The 20,739-nt window shown below is 41.7% G+C and overlaps 2 protein-coding genes across 6 annotated transcripts in view; one reads left to right on the forward strand and one right to left on the reverse strand.

Annotated features, from left to right (window-relative positions):
* Positions 1 to 331: 331 nt before the first annotated feature.
* EPM2AIP1 (EPM2A interacting protein 1) lies at positions 332 to 8,468 on the reverse strand. The gene is made up of 2 exons (XM_035704827.2): positions 5,457 to 8,468; positions 332 to 2,155 (listed from the first exon to the last, which is right to left on the reverse strand). The coding sequence occupies exon 1, from the start codon at positions 8,042 to 8,044 to the stop codon at positions 6,218 to 6,220; it is 1,827 nt and encodes a 608-aa protein (XP_035560720.1). The 5' UTR covers positions 8,045 to 8,468; the 3' UTR covers positions 332 to 2,155; positions 5,457 to 6,217.
* Positions 8,466 to 20,739, forward strand: part of MLH1 (mutL homolog 1) — a 48,985-nt gene continuing 36,711 nt past the window's right edge. Inside the window, exons 1-6 of one of the 5 annotated variants that reach the window (XM_025461330.3) lie at positions 8,466 to 8,643; positions 10,545 to 10,635; positions 13,088 to 13,186; positions 16,501 to 16,574; positions 18,131 to 18,203; positions 19,539 to 19,630. In XM_025461330.3, the coding sequence (XP_025317115.1) occupies positions 8,528 to 8,643; positions 10,545 to 10,635; positions 13,088 to 13,186; positions 16,501 to 16,574; positions 18,131 to 18,203; positions 19,539 to 19,630 (545 nt within the window). In that variant the 5' untranslated portion in view covers positions 8,466 to 8,527. Of the gene's footprint in view, positions 8,644 to 8,758; positions 8,911 to 10,544; positions 10,636 to 13,087; positions 13,271 to 16,500; positions 16,575 to 18,130; positions 18,204 to 19,538; positions 19,631 to 20,739 lie in introns of those variants that run through there. The other 4 variants (XM_025461332.3, XM_025461331.3, XM_025461333.3 and 1 more) reach the window with 4 other exon arrangements.

Here is a 20,739-nt window from a genome sequence, read left to right on the forward strand (position 1 = left end):
ATCACAGTGTCCAGTAAGAGTGACTAAGGATAGGGAAAGGGACTGAAGGCTACAACGGAAGACAGAGGAGAAAGAAAAAAGGGTTACTTTGGGGTGCAGATCATTCAGGATTTTGTAGACCACAATAAAGACATTGGATTTTATTCTAATTATAATACTAAGCCATTGGAAGATTTTGAGCAGAGGATTGGCGTGGTCTGATTTATATTTTACAACAGGGATCACTCTGGTTGCTGTATGAATAATTACAGGATAGTGTGGGAGTTGGGTATATACCAGAGTATAACAAGAGAAGTGTGTGCACATATTCACTGAAAGACAGATACGAAAATGTTTATAGCAACTTTATTCATAATAATCACAAACTGGAAACAATCAAAATTTTCATCAACAGTAGAATGGATTTATAAATTGCAGTACAGTCCTACAATGGAATACTGCACAGAAGTAAAAAATGCTGCTGCTACATGCAACATGGATGAGTCACATAGTATTGAACAAAAGACACAAGAGCACATATAATTATTACATTTACATGAAGCTTTGAAAAGACAAAAGCAAACTATGGTGATAAAGGTCAGAATAGAGTTTCTGTGTGCAAGAGGGACATGAGGGCATCTGCTGGGGTGCTAGAAATGTTTGGTGTCTTGATCTGGGTGATGGGTTCAAGGGTGTATATAAAAATCCACTGAAGCATACATTTAATATTTACACTTTAGTGAATATACCTCAATAAAAAAATATTTTTAAAGAAATTATATAAATGGAGAGATATAACCATGTGTTAATCTAGTGCTGTCTTCCAAATATTTCTGGTTTTCTTCTGAGGCACATGGAAGGATTACACTCTTCCTTGAACTTTGGTGTGACCATGGGATTTGTTTTGGTCAGTGAAAGTGCTTTAAGAGCCTATAAGGGATTTGCTGTATTGTTTTCATTTCCCAAAATGAGCAGCCACATCCTACATGCTATCTGCTTGGTTAACCTGAGTCCCAGAATGAGGACAACTTAGAGCAGGGATCGGTGAGCATTTTCTGTGGGGTCACATAGTAAATATTTTAGACTCTGTGAGGCATGCATTCTTTGTCACAGCTATTTCAATTCTGCCATCATAGAACAAAAGCAGCCATAGCCATAAATAAGTGGGAAAGGCTGTCTTCCAATAAAACTTTATTTACAGACACAGGCAACAGGATGGAAATTGTCTGTGGACTGCAGTTTGGTGACCCTTGACCTCGAGCAAAGTCCCTAGCCAAGTTGTAAGAGAAAAGTTATGGAGATTTTGTGGTTGTTATTCTACAACAACTTTGTCCATCTTGATACAGAAATTGGCACCACTTAAATAAAAAACTTAAACATACCACACATTGGCTTAGTTGGTAGGCATTCAGGAAACTGTTACCAGAGGATGGAAGAAATAACTTATGGGGCAAATCATGTTATGGAGTGTGAAACTGTCTCCTGGGAAAGCCTGGAAGGCACAGAATCTATCCTTTACTAACGGGGCGGGAAGGAAAACAAAATGTTTTATGGTTGCTATTGGCTGCATTTGACAAAATGTATAGAAAAGAGATGACCTCAGAATTCATCAATTTGCAAGCAGAAATGAAAGGGGGCAGAGTTCACAAATTTGAGTACTTACTAGATAGGATGAGGCCACTTCTCAATTATGAAAAGATTAAAGAGAAATTCTTTAATTCAAAGAATTAAAGAAACCCACTGAAATTCAGTTTTGCAGCAAAGATCACTGGATGACTATCACACCTACTGTTAAGATTTCTGGATGAGCTAATGTGCCTCAGACTCAAAGTCCAACTAAGTGTAACACTGGTTAATCCCTTAAATTGGACAAAATGGCTCAAGGAGAAAAAAGACTATGGGTATAGTTCTTCCACAACACCCCAAAAGCCCCAGTTACCCAGATATTAAGTTCAGAGGCACGTGAACAAGAAAGCAAAGAAATACAGCAAATCTAAGACATACACTTTGACTACATGTTACTTTTGGGTCATCATCCTTGGAGAATTGATGAGGACATTCTATAGGCAAGAAAGCAAGAGAACTGGGTATCTAGGGACACCAGGAAGACAGAGTCATTCCTCTAATACTTTATCAAATTTACTTACTTTTAAATCCCAGAAGAGCCAGAAATCATCTGTAAAGGAAAGTAGCAAGTAAATAGTATGCCATTTTCTTCTAGGATTGATACTTTACAAAAGGAAAATGAATATTTTAAACAGCATTATCTTTTTCTAATGCTGAGTGTAACTTTTTAATTACTGAAGTATTTATTGTTTTAGTTCACTAAATAGCTGTCCACCTTTTTCATCTACATTCCTTTGGAACTCTACCTTTGAAAATTAGAGAAAAAGAAAAAGAAACGAAACTAAGACTTCTTAACATTCCATAGAGTTATGTAAGTATACCTGGGTTTGAATCCTGGCTTTACTACTTACATTTACTAGGGCAAATTGCAATCTAAGATTGTTTCCTCAACAACACTCACATAATAAATAATTGAGCCACATGCCAAGCACTGAGCTAAATTCTGGGAATACAATTCTCTAGTCACAAAGAACTTAGTTTCATTTCCTAATTCGTAATACGTGAATAATAATGACCCAACAAACAAACTAAGGCAGGAAGACCTCAGTGAAGGTCAAATGAGACTGTGAAAGAGCTTCAAAGATCAGAAAACACTACACGCATATTTATTCATCCAAGCTTTTATTGGAATGCCAGACATTGTGCTAAGCACTACAGACAGAACAGCTAGCAAGGCACGGTCCCTGCCCTCGGAAAGCTTACAGTCTAACAGTGATCAATAAAGACGTAGCAACAAAATGTGCCAAGTGTGAGGCTGGGAAAAGAAAAGGGTATTTAGAGAGAGTGCGCAGTGGGAGCACCTGGTCTAGAGGGCATCAGTGAAGACTTCCTAGAGGAGGTGGTATTTAAACTGAGACCTCAAAGATGAACAGAAATTGTATCTTACCCTATGCAGTGGTGAAAGCAGTGGAGAGATATGACCAGGTAGGTCTTTTGGAACAATCTGGCTACAGCGTTAAAAAGGATCAAAACCAGAGAAAAAGAGACTAACATGGATGCTGTTGCTATAATTTAGGTAGCCTGATGGCCTGAATTGGCATGGTAGCACTGGAGAAGTGAGAAAAACCTTAGACAGTAGACTTAACACAAAGGTTTTTGTGAGCAGATGTGATGAAGAGTCATGGATAGATCAGTTTTTGGCTTGGGCTAGGGCAACTGGTAGCAGTAGTGCCATCCACTGAAAGAGGGAACAGAAGAGGAGCAGGTTGGGGGCAAGATCAATGGCATGCTGTGGTGTCCATGAGACAGCAGAGTGATTTGAGTTAGCAATTAGATAGATATGTGAATTAGGAAAGGCCTAGAAAGCAGATATGAATTTGGGGGTCATTTGCATATAGATGGTAACTGACCACGGACAGAGATGAGAGCAGCTAAGATGATGTAGAAAGTAGCTCTGAAGCAAAATTTTAAAATCACAAGAACACAAACATGTAAGGGAAAGAAGTGCTTACGAAGCTGACTGAGAAAGCATACCTGCAGATAGTAGCTACCCCTGAAGCCAACATATACAAGTACTTCAAGGAAAAGTAGTCAGTGGTGTCAAAGAGGGTAAGAACGCTGACAAGGATCTAGCTGGGTAGAGTAGTTTGAGCGGCACTGACAGACTGGGAATACAGACAAAGCTTTTCAGAAAACTAGTAGGAGTGGGAGATATAGGGACAAAAGTTTTTTTTTTTTTTTTAAATAATACTTATTTTAACTATATTCACTGATACAACAGGACCAGTAACAACTATTTTGTAAAAACAAAACAAAATTTAAAAGACTGCCATGCAGTTACAGAATTACTTAATACAGAAAACAGTAATATACACACATTTTTTTTTTTTTTTTTTTACAAACAAGACTAGTTTATAGCAAATTCTCTATTATTTAGGGTCAATTTTAAATCCTTAGCTTGTATCTCCACCCCAACTCAGTGACTACATGATGCAAACTAGTTTTATTACCTTAAGCAAAATATATAGTGGAACTTCACAAAATGTACAAGACTTCAATATTTTAGGAACTAGAGTAGGAAAGCAGAAGCAGGTCCTCCAAACACTTTCAGTAAAGCAAATGCCATTAAAGAGAATGCTCCAAACTACTGGCAAATTACCGGTAGATTGGGGTGTGGGTGGGGGTGTGGGTAGAGGGGGTTGGTTGGTTTTTCACTGTTTTCCCAGATATTTAAGCTTACTGCCTGTTAACCAAAAATATCAACTTGACCATTCTCGATTACTAGCTTGTTAAATAATTGCTTTTCTGCTCTAATTACGTTTAACAGAATAGAGCGCTTTAGTCTGGTTCAATATAAAACTGACTTATAAATGCTACTCTGAGCTACCAGAATCTATCACAGCCTTTACCTCACCTTATCAGCCAAACCTGGAATGCTGGAATTAGTTTCCCCTACAAGTAGTGTCAGCTTGCCTGACCTGCCTTTCTCATCCTGCTTCTACTGGTAATTTGCCCTGTCCCTCAAATTAAAATAATCTACAACGGGGAATCTACTGGCACTTTGGGAAGCAGAATTCTCCATTGTGCCTGGCTGTCCTATGTACTGCAGGGGCGCTGGGTGGGGTAGGGTGGGGGGTCCTTCATGCTTAAATGCCAGCAAAATCCCCCCAGATCAGTCTGACAACAACAACAAAAAACCCCTCCATTTTCCAACAACCTCCGGAAACAGGACTTACTGCTTCTGGTTGAGAACCACTGACACAATCTTGGTTCCTGAGCTCTATGACATCTATTTTGATTACTCAGGCAATTCCTTCTAAATTGTTGGTTGCATCCTGGTTCCATGAATTTGCTGGATCAGTGACCACAGAATAGCGTGTTACAATAGTGAAGACAGGACTTCAGCACAAGTTTGCAAATTGTACTTGAAAGGACCTCTAAGTTGGGTCCTGCTTTTAACTCATTTTACATATTTAGCTTACCGTAAGATTTCCTTTTTATGGTTAACAGAAGTTTGAAAATTACTGTTTTAGCATAAAGCAGATGTCTCACTAGAAATATGGATTTGCTACAACCTGTTAATAAAACTGCTTGAGAGTCAAATATTTCTACCTGTGCACTACCTTAAATACAAAATGTGTGGGGCAGTTTTAAGTTCTATAATAAATCCACTTCCAGCAGCTAACACAATCTGACGTCATATCACTTTAAAATAAAGAGTTTCCTTTAAACAGGATTTCTTTATAAAGCAGTAACACCCATGCATAAAGCTAAAATATCTCACACCTCCTGATCCTGGAGAGCAATAATCTTAATAATCTTATTGTCATCCTTTTTTGATAGGGCCAAACTTGTCTGGAGTAGAATAAAGAATTACTACTAATGGGCAACCATTAAGATTCTATACTTACCGTAGTCCTTTAATAGGCAAGCTGATAAAACAGCACCCAAGTGTGAAAAATTCAGGGGAGACCCCCAATAACTGGATAGTCTGATTTCCAAAATGCAGGAAGGCTCCTAAACCAGCAATTTAAAAATAATTCTTACTCCTCTAACTAAAATTTTGTATGATTATTTTCTTCTACTGGTAATATTATCGATAGGGCAGGAGGGGGCGGGGGTGAGAGGAATCTGTATTTACTTCAGACTCAGAAAAATGTTTAAAAAAAATAGTCTCAAACATTTTGATAATTAGACAAAATACCTCCACTGTATGTACGTTCTTCCTTTTCAGAAACTTCTGAACTTGCTATGTGAGTTTCTGCAAACTGGCTCAAACATACATTTAAGGAGTTGATTACTTCAGACCATATGCATCAGAATTTTAACACTTTGTTAAAATAAGAGCTAAAATTTCTTCAAAACATACTTCTAATTCAACTCACATCAATAATGAACTTCTTTAAAAACAATTATATCACAAAAGCAAAAGACAATGACTTTGTCATTAAATTAAATTTTTAAAAAAGGTGTTTGCATGTCTCAGTCCCATGCTGCCTCTTGAGATGAAAAAAAAAAAAAAACATGTCAGAAGAATCTGAATCGTGATCAAGTTGGATGAATAAACTTGGTGCCTTGCCACAATCCAAATTAGTTAACTCGAATAATCAGACAAATGTTTGCTCTTAGAATAAGAATCTCTTTGAGTGTCTCAGTGTTGTACTACCAAGGCTTATGGATTGGATTCATTTCTTCCTCTCACAAGGTCATCCCAATGCGGCTCTATTTCAGTTGTGGCAATCCTAAACAGGGCGTGGAGATGCTCGTCTGTCAATGGCTGGCTCAAAGTGTGTTGGTTTCGAGTCAAATACGAAAAAGCCTTTTCGCAGATTTCATTACTATCAAACAAGGATGCCACCTTACAGGCAACCCCTTTGATAATAGGGTAAGATTCAGCAGACAATCCAGCATAGAACTGCCCCAAGTCTTTGACTCTGTATTCATTCCAAAGGTTAGTATTCGCCTGAAGTTTTGTTAGCTCCACCCTTACCGAAATAGGTGCATATTCAGGTTTAAAGTTAAAAGGATTTGCAAACAGTTCTAAGTCCTTTTTAATGAATCTGAGGTCCTTGAAATGTCTCTCAAATTCTTTCTGTAGACGACAGATCACCACTTGATACCTATCAGGATCAAATATTTTTTGATCTTCTTTAAGATGCTGTTTAAGCTCATCAACAACTTCTCTGAAGGCTGCAAAGTGTGTCAGATTTTTTTCCTCAATATGTCTCTGCAGTAAATTCAGCTTCACTTCAAAGGTACAGATATGGTCAAAGGCAGCAGCAGCAAAGACCTTACTGACTCTCAGTAGCTCACTGAGCTCTCGAAGGTGGTCCATAATATCCACCAAGAAGCCGAAGTCACAAAGCCACTGCTTGTCTGTGAAATGGACTGTCGTTGCCCCTATTGACACCAAGAATGCTTCTATCTCTTTCCGCAGGGAAAATATTAGTTTTAGAGTTTTCCCCCTTCTAAGCCAATTGTTCAGGCATCGTCCATTAACCCTTTCGCCATGCTCCGATTCAGATTCAGTCAGTAAAGCCTGAAATTCGGGGCGCCTAACACCTCTGGTCTTAATCAAAACTATCCATTCTGAGATAGTATTTATGATCTGATTTACGTCTACATCGTAGGAGCTCAGCAGTTCCAAGTGCAGGAATCCTGAATAATGGATAACATTCCAACAGTTGGGGCTTACAGCCTTCTCCCTCATGTACGACACCAGTCCCGAGTTCTCACCGATCATCCTCAGAGTGTGGGTCGTGGTCAGTCCAACCATTCGCTGCAAGCTAAGCCCTGCGGTCTGCAGGGCCTCAAGGATGGCCGCCATGAGGGCACCAACGCTGAAGTGGCGAGTCAGGTTGATGATGGTCAGAAGCTCCTCTTGCACCTCCAAGTCCTGGCCCACGCCGCGGACAAAGACCAGCAGGTAGTTCTCGTAGGCCACAAAGGCCTGGTCGTCCAAGGCAAGGGAATAGGCCTTGAAGTCCTTGGCTCTGTCGAAGAGCTGGCTGCGTAGGTTCTTGTTAATGTTCAGGACCCTCTGCCGCGTGACCTCCGGAGATAAGTCCACACCATCCAGGACGCCTACGTGATCGGGCAGGACATCCCTCAGCATCACTTCCATGCACTGGTACACGAAGTCCCCTTCGCCCCAGCCGCGACCCTTCAAGGCCAGGAGGCGGGCGAGCCCGAGGCCTGCGCGGGCAGCCCTCTCCTCGGGGGTGAGCGGGGCGACCACCGGCAAGTCGCCCTGCCGCAGACGCTCCACCAGCGCCGCGCGCTCGCCCTCCGCCACATACCGCTCGTAGTAGTCGTGCTCGGCCTCGTAGTGGCGCCGGACGTCGCGCTCGCGGGTGGCCACGACCAGGCGGCGGCAGACCAGGCACAGGGCCCCCTCCCCCTCCGGGGGCTCCACCACCAAGTAGCGCTGGGTCCACTCGGCTCGGAAAACGCGAGATTCGTCGACTTCCATCTTGCTCCTCTTGGGCGTCATCCACATTTTACTGCAGGCCACGAGAATAGGGCCGACCTCCGAGAGGCCGCAAGGAGAGGGGAGGAGCGGGCGCGGGCGCGGGCGCGGGCGCGGGAGCGGGCGCGGGCGCGGGAGCAGGCGCCTCCTCCGCTCTGCGCCAAATCACCCCAGCAGGGGGACACCAACCTCCGTCTGCGGCCCCCGCCTTCCTATTGGCTGCAGATTTCGTCTGCCTTAGCCCAGGAGCGAGCCAATGGGGAGAGCGGACAGAGCGCAGGCGCACACGCTTGTAGCCGGCGGCCCGAAGCCGTGCGCTAGGACTGGACACTTGACTGGCAGGCGGCTGCCCAATCAAGAGCTCCCGTGCTCCGCAGCGACTGCCGAGGGGAGGTGGGACAAGACCGCGTAAACAAAGTGGGTGGAAAGACGTGAGCACGAAACCCTGAGGTGATTGGTTGAAGTCACTTCCGGTGAGCGTCTCGACGGGACTTGGGCTCCTCTGGCGCCAAAATGTCGCTCGTAGCGGGGGTTATTCGGCGGTTGGACGAGACAGTGGTGAACCGCATCGCGGCAGGGGAAGTTATCCAGCGGCCGGCTAATGCCATCAAGGAGATGATTGAGAACTGGTACGGAGGGAGTGGAGCCGGGCTTCCTGGTCAGCTACGACTTAACAGGCCCCTCTTCAGGATGGAGTGCGGACACGCCTCCCTGCCCCGGGCGGAGGCGCCTACGGGCATGCGCACGGCGCCAGTTGCCGCGGGATCCTGCCTCCTGGCTTCCCGCGTAACGCGAGTTCCTGGGCGCTCTCGCGAGAGGGCTGTGGGCCCCGCCGGTGGGGGCTACCTAGTACTGTTGTAATGGCGCCGTCAGTTACCGGAGCTGCCTTTAAACTTGTATGTGCGGAAGGGGCGAAATTTTAAATGCATACACATTTTCGTTGGGGGGGGGGGGGTCTCTTCATGCTTCAGAGGGTACCGTGTTATGCGTATTAACGTTCCTTGCTTATTCCAAAAATAATCCGTTCAATTCATTTTATTCCAAGTAAATTGTCGAGGATTTAGGACAGGCCAACGGACTTCGGGTTTAATTTGTGATTTTCCCTATTGCCAAATTAGTGACCCAACTTAGTGTTTTCCTCCCTTTCCTTTCTTCGTGTTTTTTGGGGGTTGGGGGGGCACGTCGAAGATTCCTGATTTTAGGGAGTTTCCCGTGGATTCTTAAGTTTAGCCGTGTCACTGGAAGGAAGAGGTTAAGAACCTGGAGAGAAAGGCGGGTGTCAACCATAAACTTCAAAAAAGACGTGCTCATGATGTACCTAAGCGTCACCTTCGTGCTGAAATCAATTGATGCTAATAAAATAAATAACGGTGAAAGAACAAAATGGCCCACGAAGACTGGTGGGTGCGTGGGGAGGTCTGTTGTGAAAACATAAACCAGCGCTCGGGGAACGGGACTGAAGGGACGGGGCAGCAAGGGCCTCTGAGGGAAGGGAAGGGGCGGGAGCGGCCGGCGCCTGTCCCTTCATCTCCCGTAGAGGCAGCGGGTTCCACCCACGCCGGGGCTCCCCGACGCGGCGATTCGCTGCCGCTCCACGCACAGCCAAACCAGCATAACAGCTGAGGGGCCTGTCACTGGTTCCGTGTGGAGTCCAGTTATGCTCTTTTTAATATGCAAATCAAGAGTTCAATTCATGGGCTTCTGAGGAAGGTCTTTAACATTTAAGTAACTTATTATCTTTTTTTTTTTTTTAAGATTTTGTGTATTTATGAGAGACAGAAGCGGAAGGAATAGCAGGCTCCCTGCGGGGAGCCCAATGGGGACTAGATCTCGGGCTCCCCGGGCCCCTCCCCCAGACCTGAGCCTAAGGCAGATGCTCAACCACTGAGCCACCCAGCTGCCCCTTACTTCCTTATTTTAGAAGAAAGACTTTTCTGCTTGAGGAGCAGATTACTTTTCTTTCTCTTGCAGCCACAGACTGAATTTGTTTTCCGTAGTCTGTGCTCTCTGTGATTGTTGGCTACTCTTTGAAAGTACAAAAGATTTATTGGCTTCTCAACTCTCTGCATTGCCATTTTTCTCTCTGTCCCCCACAAAATGAATTTTCTTAAAAGGGAATAAATAGAAAAATACAAATGGTTTTTTGAAATGGCATCTTATTAGGGTCACTTGGGAACCTGAGGCTGAATAAAATTGAAGTAATAAATGACAAAATTAATTGAGAAGAAGGTAAGAAGTAGGCACATGGTAAAATGATCCTACTTTTAACTTCACTTACTTTCCCAGAGGAACAGAAATGATGTTGAACGTCTTATTGGAAATGCCTCCTCATGCCTCTCTCTTCCCCCTCTCTCACACAGCATGTAAACTCATTACAGTGTAGTCACAGAGTCTGTGAAAAATGGAGGAAAAACACATTAATCAGTCTTCTATTTATTGGGAATTTGTTCTTACAGTTTGGCTCATATTAAGATACGTACGTTAGAATAGTTGGAGAATAATACTTTTTTTTCTCTGTTTGATTTGCCAGTTTAGATGCAAAATCCACCAGTATCCAAGTGGTTGTTAAAGAGGGAGGCCTCAAGTTGATTCAGATCCAAGACAATGGCACTGGGATTAGGGTAAGTAGAACCTCAGAGGAGCAGGCTGTTTGTGTGCTCTGTGGGATACATCTACAGGAAGTGACTGAGAGCCCTTCTCTGTTCTGTTTCTCTGTTCTGTTTCTGGGAAACTGGGCTTTTGTGGATGGGATTTTTTTTAAACTGAAATATTCAATACTAGTGATAAATATATATTGAGTACCAAGTCAAAGCTGGACACTTACTCAGGAAAGTAAGGCCAAGGATAGAGTCATGAGGCTGCTTAAAGGATGAATGTTCTGGGCAGAGAGAACATGCAAAGACCATGAAATGGAAGTACACTTGACTTGTTTAAGGACCAGCAAGGAGGCCAGAGTGAGGCTTCTAACAGGGTGAAGAAATGGAGAAATAGTAGGAGATGAGTAAGCTGGTCATAATGGACCCCATGGGCCCTTGTAAAATCTTTAACTTTTAGTCTAAATAAGGTGGGATACTGTGAGGGTTTTGAGCAAAGAGGTGACATGGCTTGGTGAGTTTTATAAGAACCCTTTGTTTAGAACGTAGAAGATAGTCTATAGCAGGCCAGGACAAAGGCAGTGAGAAAAGGACTCTTGGAGGATCCAAGAGAGGGGTGACTGTGCCTTGGACCAATTTGGTTGCAGTAGAGAGGCAAGAAGCATTGAGATCCTGCAATGATTATGAAGACAAAGCTCTCAGAATATGCTGATGCATGGTGTAGGAGAAAGAGGAGTCGAGAATGATTTCAAGGTTTTGGCCTGTGCAAATGGAAAAAAAGAGTTGCCATTTACTGATGAGAAAGCCTATGGAAGAAACACATTTGAGGCAGATCAGAAATTCATTTGGGTGCATGTTAAACTTGAGATGGCTCTTAGTTGAGTAACTGTGTGAATCTGGAGGGCAGAGTAGAGGTTTGGACTGTAGATAAAAATTTAGTGTGTTGCATTTTAATGGCATTAAAAACCATGAGACTCCAGTGGAAAGGTGCTGAACGTTACAAGTCGTTAGGGAAATACGAGTAAAAGTAGCTATGACATACTATTTGACACCTGTTAGCATGGCAATTATAAAAACAATATAATAACAAGTATTTTAAAGGATATAGAGAAATTAGAACTTTTGTGCATTTGTTAGTGGGAATGTAAAATAGTGTAGCCACTATGGAAAATAGCCTGCTGATCCCTGAAAAAAATTAAGAAAGATTTACCATGTGATTCAGTAGATCTGGTAAGTATATAGTCCAAAGAATTAAAAGCAAGGTCTTGAAGAGGTTTGTACACCCCACCCAGTTCATAGCAGCATATTCACAATAGCCGAAAGCTGGAAGCAACCCAGGTTTACATAGATGAGGGGATTTAAAAATGTGATATATATATATTGAAATATTATTCAGCCTTATAGAGAATTCAAACTCAGACACATGCTGCAACACGCATGAACCCTGAAGATATTATGTGAAGTGAAATAAGCCAGTCACGAAAGGACAAATACTATATGATTTGTCTTCTAGGAGGTTCCTAGAGTAGTCCCATTCATAGAAGGTAGAATGGTGGTTGCAAGGGGGCTTGGCAAGGGGAAGATGGAGAGTTATCGTTTAACAGGGACAGAGTTTCAGTTTGGGAGGATGAAAGGGTTCTGGAGGTGGATGATGGTGATGATTGGACTATAGTGCAAATACACTTAAGGCCACAGAACTGTACACTTAAAAGTGGTTAGGGCAGCCCGGGTGGCTCAGCGGTTTAGTGCCGCCTTCAGCCCAGGGCCTGATCCTGGAGACTTGGGATCAAGTCCCACGTCCAGCCTGCTTCTCCCTCTGCCTGTGTCTCTGTGTCTCTCATGAATAAATAAATAAAATCTTAAAAAATGGTTACAATGGTGAAGTTTTTTAATGTATATTTTACTGTAATTAAATGCCTTTGTAGATTTTTAATAAAAAGGTTTTCTAATAATAATGATTTCTATAAAATCCATGTGGCTGGGAAAACTCATCAAGAGAGTGAGTGTAGGGGATCCCTGGGTGGCGCAGCGGTTTGGCGCCTGCCTTTGGCCCAGGGTGTGATCCTGGAGTCCCAGGATCGAGTCCCACGTCAGGCTCCCTGCGTGGGGCCTGCTTCTCCCTCTACCTGTGTCTCTGCCTCTCTCTCTCTGTGTCTTTCATGAATAAATAAATAAAATATTTAAAAAAAAAAAAAAAAGAGAGTGAGTGTAGACAGCAAAGAGGTCCAAGGCTGGAGTCCTGGGTTACTCCAAAGTCGAAGATGAGATGGAACCAGCAAATGCAAATGAGAGATGTGACTAGTGAGAGAGAAGGGACATCGGGACAGTGTGTGGCATTCTGGATGCCAAGTGAGGAAGTTACTGCTGATAACTCTTTTTTTAAGAGGGATTTCTTCTTGGATTCAGTCAAGAAAAGGGGAATTCAAGATTTGGAAAAATGAATACCATAATTATTTACTTGTTTTTTGGTATCTTCTAGAAAGAAGATCTGGATATTGTGTGTGAGAGATTCACTACAAGTAAACTGCAGTCCTTTGAGGATTTAGCTAGTATTTCTACCTATGGCTTTCGAGGTGAGGTAAGCTGAAGATTAAAGAAATGTGTAGAATATCCTCCTGTGATGACATTTCTGCCATTGGTCAACATATGTTTCTCAACAGAGGTAAATAAGATATGATGCTTTTTACATGTTAAATATATGCAAATTGAACAAACTTAATTACATTTTATTTCCCAAAACCAAGGATTGTTCATAAGTACTTTAACACACTGAAAACTATCTTATCTACAGATACAGCTCCCCCTTCCCTCCTTCCAAGATGTTAGGTGTATTTTAATAGAGAATGCAGCACCATCTACAAAGGTTTTTTGTTTGTTTGTTTGTTTGTTTGTTTTTTGTCAAATTATCAAATGTGAATCTGATTAGTACTTCCTGAATGCCAGTACTGGGAAAATATAGGAAGCAAGGGAGCATGGTAAATGATACAGAAGTTAGGAAACTACATGATAAAAGTCTTGTTTGTTTCCTTCAACAAATAAACTACAATGAAGAAAAGCGGAGGAGCAAGCAAAAACCTGTAGATTAAAAGAGGCTTGGAGCACCTGAGTGGCTCAGTTGGTTAAGCCTCAGACTCTTGATTTCAGCTCAGGTTATGATCTCAGGTTCATGAGGTCGAGCCTCACCTTGGGCTGTACACTGGGTGTAGAGTCTGCATTCGAGTCCCTCTCTTCTCCCTCTGCCCCATCCCACCCCTGTCTTGAGCCCTTTTGCTTACTCTGTAAAGGAAAAAAAAAAAAAAAGAGGCTTAAGAAGCATATGAACCAGCTCCAATGCATACATCTTACTTGGATCCTGATTTGAGCAAACTGTAAGAAGAAAAATTTTGAGACAGATATTTGAACATATTTGTTATTTGACAGTTTTAGGAAGAAGTTGTTGGGGCACCTGGGTGGCTCAGTAGGTTAAGTGGCTATCTTCAGCTCAGGTCATGATCTAGAGCCCCAAGTTGGGCTCTCTGCTCTTTGGGTGTCCTCCTCCCTCTCTACTGCTTGTGCTCTCTCATGCTCATGCTCTCTCTCTCTCAAATAAATAAATAGAATCTTTAAAAAAAAAAAAAAAAGAGGAAGAAATTGTTGATTTTCTTAGAATAGAAAAATGATATTTTTTGGAGGAATTCTTATAAGATATATATGGGAATATTTGTGAATAAAATTATGTGATGCATCAGGAATATACAATATAAAGAGTAGATAAAAACATTTTAAGACTAAAATAGGATCTTATAATTTTATGACATACTCTTGGTATTTTTTCATTCAGCATATAGTTCTATGTAATTTTTAATAGTTATGTTTTAACCTATTTTATTATTGTACTATGGTTTATTTAAATTATTTCCTGTTGGGAACCCTGGGTGGCGCAGCGGTTTGGCGCCTGCCTTTGGCCCAGGGCGCGATCCTGGAGACCGGGGATCGAGTCCCACGTCCGGCTCCCGGTGCATGGAGCCTGCTTCTCCCTCTGCCTGTGTCTCTGTCTCTCTCTCTCTCTGTGTGACTATCATAAATAAATAAAAATTAAAAAAAAATTATTTCCTGTTGAACATTTATGTTTTTGCCATTTTCTTGGTGAATTTTCATATATTCATATACAATGTTTTGTTCAATTACTAATTGGGGTAAATTTATAGAAATAACATCTGTAGGGCACTGGGTGGCTCAGCCTATTAAGCATCTGACTTGGTTAAACATGATCTCAGGGTTCTGGGATGGAGTATGTACTGTATATATTTATTTTATTTTATTATTTATTTTTTGTTTTTTTTATATACTGTATATATTTAATGTCCTTCTCACCCAGGTCTCAAAATCATTTACATTTTTAATGATGAAAATTAGCTCAGTCACATTAACTAGGGAAATCCAGCTAGGACCTGGTACTCTCTGAGCCTAAGCCATGCTCCTTATTAATGAACTGAATCTGCCACAGGCTGTGTTCACTGTCTTTTGAGTTGCTGTCACACATACCCCATCACAGTGCCTGGTTGCATTTTTATATTCTGTAATGTCCTTCTTGTGAAAGGAGGAACAGATTCCAGTGGGCTAGGAAACCAGTCTTGGTTACACGGGGGGGAAATGGTCATTTTTAAAAATTTGTTTTGTCTTAATTAGATAATTTTAAATTGGGGATCCCTGGGTGGCTCAGCAGTTTAGCGCCTGCCTACGGCCCAGGGCGTGATCCTGGAGTCCCAGGATCAAGTCCCGCGTTCGGCTCCCTGCATGGAGCCTGCTTCTCCCTCTGCCTGTGTCTCTGCCTCTCTCTCTCTGTCTCTTATGAATGAATGAATAAAATCTTTAGAAAATAAAAAAAAAAAATTTAAATTTACATTTCTAAACCTCTAAGTGCTTGCAGAAAACCGTTTTGTGTAATAGTGTGCAACATTATGTATTTGGAGTGCCCCCATTTCTGAAGGCAAGTTTCCAAACTCTTGGAAGGCAAATCATTCAAAATAATATTAAGCATGCCTATAATTCTGCTGCTTGAACACACTTGATGCTAACACATTTATAGTCTGGTGCATTTCTTTGCAATGACACGGATAGAGCTAGAGTGTATTATGCTAAGTGAAATAAGTCAAAGAAAGACACATACTATATGATTTCACTCATATGTGGAATTTAAGAGATAAACCAACAGCTGACTCTTAACCATAGAAAACAAACTGATAGTTACCAGAGGGGAGGGGTGGGGGTGATGGTGAAGTAGGTGAGGAGGCTTAAGAGTACACTTCTTGTGATGAGCACTGAGTAACTTACAGAATTGAATCACTGAATTACACATCTGAAATTAATGTAATAGTGTATGTTAACTATACTGGATTTATTTTTTTTTCTTTTTTTAAGATTTATTTATTCATTTATTTTTGAGAGATAGAGCATGTGTACGCATGCACATGGGAACAGAGGGAGAAGGAGAGGGAAAGAATCCTTAAGCAGACTCTGCACAGAGCCCAATGTGGGGCTCGATCTCACAAGGTCAAGATCATGAGACCATGACCAGAACCAATATCAAGAGTTGGATACTTAACCAACTGAGCCACCCAGAAACCCCAATTATACTGGATTTAAAATAAATTTTTAAAATGCGCTGGTGTTTCTTTTTACACTTTTTCTAATATGTATTTTCCCCTTGTTCTGGTAATATGCTACAAATTCAATTTGATATCCTTTTTTTTTTTTTAAATATCATGAAAGTAAGTGAGCAAAATACCCATTATTGCCATTTGTTAATACAAAATGGAAGGGGTAATTTAGATCACCCTTCTCTTTAATGAGGTGACAGTGGGTGACCCAGCAGTGAGTTTTTCTTTAATTCCAATTTTCTTTTCCTCCTAGGCTTTGGCTAGCATCAGCCATGTGGCGCATGTTACTATTACAACCAAAACAGCTGAGGCAAAATGTGCATACAGGTATGGTGCAGTCTGCTTTCATTCATGTATTCATCCTGAAACATGCTTTATGCCTAAATTTCAAAACCTTTCTAACCTTTTCTAAACACCAGTGTCATCTATTTTGACCAAGATCTTGGATAAGTTTTCTTTCTCTATGGACCAGTTGATAATGCACAGGGGTGATTATTAGATAATAATCTTACTCATGGATTCTTAACAGATAAGATGTGACATATAAGTGTTTATAAGCTCTATTACCCAGATGTATTCTAAGTAGGTGGTAAATGCGGATGTGATTCTGCCCTTGTGTGCTGTAATAGTGTATCACTTTGTCTGATTACAGGATTGTTGCTGGGGTGATAGAGGCTCATGGTACCTTAGCTAGCCTGTGAGCCCCTGGCTCCCTGCCACACGTGTGTGCCTGTGCTGGCTTCCCCTCCCATGGGTGGCCACTGGCACAGCTTTCAAAGGCTGACAGCCTTGGAACAGAACAAAAACAGGATTTGAGGAATCATAGTTACACCTTGGTTTTTATAAGCACTGGCCATTTACTAGTGGAGGACAGGTAGGAGTACCTAATTTAGGAGTACCTTAAAATAATTTTTTAATCATACAGATTGTTCATAAATTAATATAGAAAATAGCTCCAAATACCTAATGGAAAAGGGAGCATTCTAGAGTATACAGCACTGTTGCTGGAGGAGTTTGACTCTATGAATTATACTTGCCCTAGGATCTGGATGTGCTGATATGATCAGAATTCCTTTTCACAAAACAGGGAGATACTTGAGGATTAATGTCTTCCTAAATAGCCTGGGACACAAATTCTGTTTCTTTACTACTGGGATTATATGATGCTCCTGCTTGGGAGCTCCAGGGGCTTCCCTTCCATGGTGATATGAAATCCAGAGTCAACCCTAAATAGCACACTCCCACTGTGCTCTGTCCACCTTTCTAGCCTCTGCTCTCCACAAATTCCCAGCTGCCAGGTGTTCCAAAGCTTCTGTGCTTCTATGTTTTCTTTTCCTAGATGGTCTCTGAAACTCTTCCTCCCTAAAGCCCAGATGAATTGTCATCTGTTCTCTGATGCTTTCACCCCTTTCACCGCCCCCAGGCTGAATAGTTGCTTCTCTAGATCACTTAGCACAGTGTTTTGCACTTTAGGGAAAAGTGATTAAGATTAAGAGTTCTCTAAGGCCTTTGTTTATTACCAGGGCCTCTGCCGGCCTGTCAAGTGGTAGCCCCACCAGAGGGTTACAGAATTATTGAAAAAATTTTACCATCACCTTAGGCAGTGTCAAAACTATTTCTTTGTAGCTCAAAACTCAGGAACTAAAAAAACAACATCTACTAGAAGTATAGGGTTTTTTTTTTTTTGTTTTTTTTTGGTTTTTTTTTTTTTGGTATCCAATTGGAATGATAATGGAAATAATAGAAAAAGAAGAAAACGGCAATTAAGACAGTAGATAGCATGGCTATACTTTAATCTATTGTTGTTATAATTCACTTTTTACTCTTTGGATAGATATTCCACTTCTATTGGATGCTAATAATCTCTTATATTTTCTGTTAAGAGCAACTTATTCGGATGGAAAGCTGAAAGCTCCTCCTAAACCGTGTGCAGGCAATCAGGGGACCCAGATCACGGTAAGAATGGTACAGGGGAGTATAAGTTTTTGGAAAGAGCTTTGTGTGAATATTGAAATGAAGAATAAAATTGTCTCTGAGTTTTCAAAGTAATAATAAAATGAATTTTTGTTAGTTAATAGAAACAGCAAGATACTGCTCTCCAAACAGGAGGACTGATAATTGGCTTTTGTGACATGGTAGCCTGTGTGCTCCCTCCATCTGTTTTGACAGACTGGGAGATTATTTTATTGGAATGGCAGAAATCAGTGGCAAAGTAGTTGGCATTGAAGGAACCTTAAACTTGGCTCCAGAAGACATGAGTTAGAGTCTCAGCCTTGCCACTCAGTGGTTGTGTGTCCAGAGGCAAGTTGTTTACTGGCCCTTAACCTCACTTTTCCCATCTCTCAAGTAGAATAAAGAATATTCGCCTCTCTGAGGGTGTTTGAGTAATATGATTGTATCATTAATCAGAGAGAGTCTAGTGTGGTGCCACATTCCGTCTTTTCTTGTTGTGTAATCCCCTAAAGTACCCCACTATCATCTTTTGTGTCCCACCACTCCACCTCCAACCCTAGCTCACAGACATTTCCCTGAAGGCTCTAAGCCCTAACCTTGGTAAGTAAGGCAGGCAGGAGGCAGAAATGAAAGTATGCTTCTAAATGCATGTTAAGACAGATCATGTATATAGGGTGATCACAGTGTGATTTCCAAAAAGCCCAAATGAGCTCAAATTTTCTAATTATTCTTAGTTTGAAAAATATGTTTAAGGGCATCTGGGTGGCTTTGTAGGTTAAGCATCTGCCTTCAACTTAGGGCATGATCCCAGGTCTTGGGATCGAGCTCCACGTCAGACTCCCTGCTTAGCTGGGAGCCTGCTTCTCTCTCCTCCTGCCTCCCACCTCCCCACTACTGCTGGTGCTCCTTTGGGCATGTGTGCTCTCTCTTTCTCATGCTCATTCTCTCAAATAAAATCTTTTAAAAAGTATGTTTGGATGCCATGTGATAGTGTAATTATTTGAAAATTTGCGTTTGCCCCATTGAATCATTCACTATCCTGGGTAAGGCTGTGCTTTATTTGTCTTTGTATTCTCAGCACAAAGAGCCTGACCCAGAGATAGCCCCCAGTACCTATTTGAGGAATCAATGAATGAATATGGAAGCAGAAAAAATATACTTTATTTCCTTTGTTTGTTAAAGCTGACTTATCTCTTGCCCCTTCCCCTAATCAGTGCTTAGAACTATACCATTGGTAAGTATAGTTGGATTCTCTGCTAGCCAGCTTTAGGTAGACAGCTTGAGTCTTTATTTCCATGCATTTCTGTGAATTTACAAGAAAAAAATCTATATTTTCAGGTGGAGGACCTTTTTTACAACATATCCACGAGGAGGAAAGCTTTAAAAAATCCAAGTGAAGAGTATGGGAAAATTTTGGAAGTTGTTGGCAGGTACAGTCCAAAATCTGGGAGTCATTTTTTGAGATCTCTCACTGAAGGAACGTGTGCCGGTGCTTATAAATTGAGAACAGTTGGGCAACCCAGGTGGCTTAGTGGTTTAGTGCTGCCTTCAGCCCAGGGCTTGATCCTGGAAACCTGGGATCGAGTCCCAAGTAGGGCTCCCTGCATGGAGCCTGCTTCTCCCTCTGCCTGTGTCTCTGCCTCTCTTTCTCTCTCTCTCTCTCTCTCTCTCTCTGTGTGTGTGTGTGTCTCTAATGAATGAATAAATAAAATCTTAAAAAAAAAATTGAGAACAGTTGGTGAGCTAGGTGGAAAATAGTACATTGTGTTCTAGCCTACAGATGGTTTCTGGTCAAGATTTAGTCACTGGTTCTGGGCTTTGATCTCTCCAGGAAGGAGCATGGTCTCTTCATTGAGGGTTCTTTGGTAGAAAGCAAAACAGATGGACTCTAGCCAACTTGAGTCCAAAAGAAATTTATTGGAAGGCTAAGAGTGACTCACCAAGTGGCAAGAAGTGTTAGTAGCTGGTTTCTGGGGAGGATGAAAACCAGGCTGGCTTCGGGGATTTGATAGTGGCCCTGGTACAGTTGTTTTCATTCTTTTCTGACTACTCAAGGGTCTGTTTCCTGGGAGAGTACATCAGATTGGCATGGCTTGGGTCCCCTCGTCAAGTGCCCCGTCTATGGGGAGATTCCTTGGTTGGCAGTCTAAGAGTACATCAGGTGGAATGGGGATGAGGTCGTTTCCCAAAGAAAGACTGGGGGCTGTTAAAAGAAGAAGGAGAAAGGGTTCAGGGCAGGTGAAAATAATGTCTACCGTAGACTGACTTCACCTGCTGGTGTTGGTGGATCTGACATGGGTTCTCTAAGCCTGCACATCCTTGAATTGTAGCAGAAATCTGTTAACCTTTTTTCGGTATTTCTGATAACTCCAAAATGAGTACAACAATGAGTCCAAATGAGTATTTGCTCCTAATAAAATGGAACAGACTTATACATCAAATTTCTTTGCTTTTCCCTGGAGTTGTATAAATCAGCATCAATGTTAATTATCTCCTGTAAATAAAGGAGTTCTAGTTGACTGTTTTGGATCTAGGTGTG

Source organism: Canis lupus, chromosome 23 (assembly GCF_003254725.2).
Source record: "Canis lupus dingo isolate Sandy chromosome 23, ASM325472v2, whole genome shotgun sequence".
NCBI lineage: Eukaryota > Metazoa > Chordata > Mammalia > Carnivora > Canidae > Canis > Canis lupus.